The sequence below is a fragment of the Neltuma alba genome, unplaced genomic scaffold (genome assembly GCF_004799145.2).
Source record: "Neltuma alba isolate B1F8T4 unplaced genomic scaffold, ASM479914v2 tig00004294_pilon, whole genome shotgun sequence".
NCBI classification, from domain to species: Eukaryota; Viridiplantae; Streptophyta; class Magnoliopsida; order Fabales; family Fabaceae; genus Neltuma; species Neltuma alba.
Window position 1 is genome coordinate 70,502 of NW_021633643.1, and position 6,000 is coordinate 76,501.

The 6,000-nt window shown below is 36.0% G+C and overlaps 1 protein-coding gene across 1 annotated transcript; it reads left to right on the top strand.

Annotated features, from left to right (window-relative positions):
- The first annotated feature begins 2,909 nt into the window (after positions 1-2,909).
- On the top strand, positions 2,910-5,783 carry LOC114744227 (pectinesterase-like). Its single transcript, XM_028932419.1, has 2 exons — positions 2,910-3,895; positions 4,905-5,783. The coding sequence occupies exons 1-2, from the start codon at positions 2,929-2,931 to the stop codon at positions 5,597-5,599; spliced, it is 1,662 nt and encodes a 553-aa protein (XP_028788252.1). The 5' UTR covers positions 2,910-2,928; the 3' UTR covers positions 5,600-5,783.
- Positions 5,784-6,000: the final 217 nt, after the last annotated feature.

The window sequence follows — 6,000 nt, forward strand, 5'->3', positions numbered from 1 at the left end:
CATCACGTGTCTTTGTTTGAGATTGATGACATATCTAGATCCTGTAGATCTTAGTCCTATGATTTTAGCACTTAATAATATGCAAGAACTTGTTATTATTAAATAAAGAGTACTCTTTTTATCCTATTTATAGAACAGAGAGAAAATATTTTTTTTAATTCTATTTATAGAACACTAAGAGAAATTTTTTTATATAAATTTACAATTTAACTTTTTATTTATTATTGTGTTAACTTTGTTTATATGAAATATAATCTATATTAAATAGGAATAAATTTAAAAAATTATTAAATTTTAAATAAGAGTTAACAAGATTTAAAATTTTTTTATTTATGTGAAACATGGTGAAAATAATATATAAATAGAATTCCAATATTTTTGACAATAAAGACAAAAAATATTTTCAACATGCTAAAAGGTCAAAAACTCTTGGAGACGGAGTAGATTCCTGTGACTTTTGCTAGCTTTCGAGATCTAACTATGGTACCAACACCATTAAAGTTCAAGTGGAATATTAAAGTTCCATGCTTATGTACAATGCCACTTGAGTTGAAATTAAAGTGGGCACGCGTGCAAATAAATACTGGGGGGAAAGATGACCATCACAAATTATTGTACCCACATTGTCCAGAAAGCGCCCACATTGAAGATACATGATTACACATGTAACATTCTCATAATGTTAAGAGTCCCTTGTCCAAATTCAAGTTTATATAAATTATTCTCTTAATAGATTAGCTTTTTATAATCAAATTTTTTTTTGTAATCAACGGCTCATAGAGTGTTTAGTAACCCCTTAAAACAATTAAAAAAACATTTCACATTAATTGAGATTAAATTCTAGAATTTGACAGATGGGATCAAATCCACGCAACCTTTTTTTCCCCCCCAAAATGTGTACTAGTATTCATAACATCTGGATTGGGTCGTATGATTGCACCGACAACTCACCTCAATCTTCGCTTAAATATTCTCACTTTAATATGAAATAGACCCCATATCTCAACTAATGTTACGTATTTTAGACAAAACTGTCGAATAGGTGAATATTTTGACTTCTTTAACAGCAGAAACCGCGGGCGATATGTCTATAGCACATATCTTTTAAAATAAAGTATTTCAAAGGCCAAATAATTTTTTTTTTTTCCAACTTTAATAATAAAGTACTACCTCCGTCCTAATTATAAGATCCAGTTGACTAATTTGAGGAAATTAAGGAAGTAAGTTAAGTTAGTTATTTGTAACAAATAAGTGTTGTCATTCCTAAAATATCCTTGCTAATTAAGTGTGTTGGTTAGAACTATCATTATTAGAAGGACTATCTTGGAAAAAAATGCATAAATATGAGAGACAAAATAGATTGGGGTCTTATAATTAGGACCAAACTAAAAGTCAAACGGGGTCTTATATTAAGGACCGGAGGTAGTAGTATTTTTTTTTTTTCTTTTTTTTTTAACCAAAGTATTACCTAAGCACAGTTTTACATTGTACTGAGTTATTATATGCACTGTCTACAACTTAAGATCATGATATTAAAATAAATTTTATACTACTATAATATACTGAGATATTGACAGTATATTAATACACTATCGGCGCTCACGGGCTTATCTGCTTCAATTATTTAGTCCCTTCTCTCCATTATATAAAAAGTCATTTAGAAGAAATTTTTAGTTCAAAATATAAGAAGTTAACAGAGTAATTAATAATAGTTTTCTATTTTTAACCCCTTGTTACATGGAGAAGAGAGGGTTTAAAATACAGGAAAGACACCAGAAAATTTTTCAATCACAATTCTTAAATACGGGTAAAATAGGTAATTTTTATCAATTTACATATAATGATTTAACTAATGTCTTATATTATAAAACAGAAGAAAGTATTAGCTATAATTGACCCTTGCGCAACACAAGAGCTAAAACTGAAGAAATATAAGTAAAAAAAAGAATATAAATTTCTAGGCAACACAACAATTGTAGAATATTTAAGATCTAATTTGTGTGTGTGTGTGTTTTGATATTATGATTTTATTATCCCATGTTTCAAATCTCGCACATTTTTTTTTGGACAAATTTCACTGTAGGACCGCAGAAGACAATTAATTTCAAAGAGCCCCCAAAACTTTCTGAAATTTCACTGCAGGACTAAGGGGGCAAACTGATATTAATTCCACAAAGAAAATGACCCTATTGCCCCTCATGTGAACAAGTATGGGAGAACCCATTTGCAAGTGAGGTTAGATAATTTACAACATGCATAAATATATTTACAATTAAAATTAATCCATTTACATATTATCTTCTTCACCTGAAGAATGTGTCTGAGTGAACAAGTGTGGGACAGCCCATTTGCAAGTGAGACTAGACAATTTGCAACATACATATATTTATTTACAACTGGAATTAGTTCATTTACATGTCACTTCGTTCACCTGAAAAAGGTCTCCGTGAGTAAACAAGTGTGGGAGCGTCCATTTGCAAGTGGAATTAGTCAATTTGCAACATACATACATTTATTTACAATTAGAATTAGTCCATTTACATATCACCTCATTCACCTGAAAAAGGTGCCTGTGAGTGAATAAGTGTGAGAGAACCCATTTGCAAGTGGGACTAGTCAATTTGCAACATACATACCTTTATTTACAACTGAAATTAGTCCATTTACATGTCACCCTGCAATAAGTATTATGAGGGGCAATAGCGTCATTTTTTTTGTGGAATTAATATCAGTTTGCCCCCTTGGTCCTGCAGTGAAGTTTCAGAAAGTTTTGGGAGCTCTTTGAAATTAATTGTCTTCTGCGGTCCTACAGTGAAATTTTCCCCTTTTTCTTCACTCTCCAACCTAATACATGCAAGTTCGCTTCTCTATATAAAGCAAGCAACACTGCCTCTCACTAACATGTGTGCCACCCCCAATTATTCAAACATGGCTGCCTCCCACCAATCTCTCCTTCACAAACCCAACAAATTCATTTCCAGAACCATGTGGCTTCTTCTCTCTCTAGCTGCTCTCGTCAGTTCTGCTCTTTTTGCTTCTTATCTCTTCACACCCTCCTCCTCCTTCTTCAACCTTTCTCTTCCCCCTTATCATCATCTATGTGATCATGCCCTTCACAGATCTTCATGCCTTGCCCACGTCTCTGAATTAACTAAAGCTTCGACCTTTAACCACCAAAACTCCAAATTGCTTCAATCTTTCCTGATCAGATCCACCTCACAAATCCAGAAAACTGTGGACTCAACCAAAGCCATCAAATACAGAATCAACGATCCAAAACAGCAGCAAGCTCTGCTTGTCTGTGAACAACTTCTGGACTCGTCCCTTGACAGGGTTTGGGACTCTGTGGTGGCTCTCACAGAGAACACCACCAAATCCTACCAGGATGCTCACACATGGCTCAGCACTGTCCTCACTAACCACGTCACTTGCTTGGATGAGTTAGAAGGAGCGGGCTCCGCTCGAGCCCTTATCGAGTCTGAGCTCAATGACTTGGTCTCCAGAGCCAGAACCTCCCTAGCCATGCTTGTTCATGTCATGCCCTCTAACACTGAAACTATTGAGGAGCCACTGAATGGAGAATTTCCCTCATGGGTGACCAGTAAGGACAGGAAGCTTCTGGAGGCTTCTGCGAATGATATAAATGCTAACGTTGTGGTGGCCAAGGACGGAAGTGGCAGGTTTAAAACGGTGAAGGAAGCTGTGGATGCGGCACCTGATAACAGTAAGACGAGGTATGTAATATATGTCAAGAAGGGAGTTTATAAAGAGAATGTTGAGATTGGATCCAAGAAGAAGAATGTGATGCTAGTGGGTGATGGTAAAGATGAGACGATCATAACTGGAAGTTTGAATTTTGTCGATGGAACTTCCACCTTCAGGACAGCCACCGTCGGTATGGATCTCTTTGATTTTCATCTCTTGATGTCTGGGTTTTTTCATTAAATTGAGAGATGATATTTTTTTTTTCCATATTTATTACAAATAATACAACAATTAATTTTAATTAGTACGGGCAGCCCAGCGAGCTGGTGGGGTCAGCTGATAAAGCTTGATGGATCATAGACGAGATATGGCTTAGCTTTATCATTTTAGTCTTATCTCTAGATCCCATTAATCTTTAGTTTCTTGGAAGTTTATGATTGAACTGAAACATCGCGATCAGTTTGAAAATCAAGCTGATCCCTATCCAGAGAGCCTGTAGTACGTCATCCTTGCATCAGAAATTTTTTTGTTGGGTACAATTAAATTAGTAAAGTCATGGTTTCACTTTTAATTTAGTGATAGATATAAAATCTTAATATATTTTATCTCTTATATTTAGTTATATTTTTTGAATAATCCCTATAGTATGTACTCCCTCCGGTCCTATATAGGCTTTAGTTTTAGAAATGAGTCTGGTCTAAAATATAAACTTTATATTTTTAAGTTTGACTGAGCATTTATGACTTTTTTTCTTATTTTGCGCTTAGTTGACTATATTTAGTACTTTCCATCTCTTATTAATATTACTCCTATATATTCTCTTTCATATTTTTCATTTATTGACTCTGATTTACTTTATTAATAAATAAGGACAAATTTAAGAAAAAAAAGAAGATACATTTTTAAGTAATTTTAATTGTTAGTTCGTTAAACGTGATTTGGTTATTTAAAACTTATATATAAGACCAAAGGGAATATAAATCAAATGGTAGTTTTAACTAATACATATGATTAATAAAGATATTATAAGAAAAACAAAATATATTTATTACAAATAACTAACTTAACAAATTTTATTAATCTAATCAAATTAGCCCACCCTTATATTAAACAAAAGTTCAGAAGATCATTGAAAAGTTTAGTTAGGCTTGTTTCTTAGCATTAACACACACATATTTATAATCAACATGCAAATGCAGCTGCGGTTGGGGATGGATTCATAGGCCAGGACATATGGTTCCAGAACACGGCAGGCCCTCAGAAGCACCAAGCGGTGGCTCTCCGCGTCGGCGCTGATCTCTCCGTCATCAACCGCTGCCGTGTGGACGCCTTCCAAGACACCCTATATGCCCACTCCAACAGGCAATTCTACCGTGACTCCATCATCACAGGCACCGTCGACTTCGTCTTCGGCAACGCGGCCGTGGTGTTCCAGAAATGCTTCCTAGCGGCTCGAAGGCCAATGGATAAACAGAACAACATGGTCACCGCACAAGGACGCGTAGACCCAAACCAGAACACAGGGACTTCAATCCAGCAATGCAACCTTACACCAAGCTCTGATCTCAAGCCAGTGATCGGTTCGGTGAAAACCTTTCTGGGTCGTCCATGGAAGGAGTTCTCTCGAACTGTGGTGATGCAATCGTTCCTGAGCACCCACATTGATCCAGCAGGATGGGCTCCATGGGACGACAAGCAATCCACACTGAAGAATCTGTATTATGGAGAGTACAAGAACAGAGGACCTGGTGCTGGGACAGCCAAGAGAGTGAAGTGGCCTGGGTTCCATGTGATTACAAGTGCTTCTGAGGCAAGCAAATTCACAGTGGCTCAGCTCATTCAAGGCGGGACTTGGCTCAAGGACACTGGGGTCGCCTTCACTGAAGGGCTCTAAAGTCCCTGGGTAAGGTAGGTTCTCTGCTTTGGGATGTTGCGAGAGCTGTAATAAGCAAGCTTTGGGTGTTCCATGGCAAGGCAGATGAGGGACATTGTAATAGTTGAAAATTTCAGTGATGATGAAATGTTATGTAATTGCCATGTGACGAATTAAATATTTCTAATTAACTTTTCCCCCTTTTAATATAAAATATAATGATGATTGTCATACTGATATAAGCTCAAACATGAATTCATTAGTACCCTATATGAGCATGCCCATGTTCAGGCCAATATTCGTAATGAAACCAGAAAACAGGACGCGCAGACCCAAACAAGAGACGTGAGATAGCGGCAAGCCCAACGTTTTTGGGTCGGCCATTAAAGCATAATGAAACTTGATTGGGATTTGGTAACTTC

What these genes read in the sequence shown, in the direction of transcription:
- LOC114744227 (XM_028932419.1), top strand. Translation starts at nt 2,929, where the DNA reads ATGGCTGCCTCCCACCAATCTCTCCTTCACAAACCCAACAAATTCATT. An exon ending in CTTCAGGACAGCCACCGTCG is followed by an intron (nt 3,896 to 4,904) that starts GTATGGATCTCT and finishes ATGCAAATGCAG; the next exon opens with CTGCGGTTGGGGATGGATTC.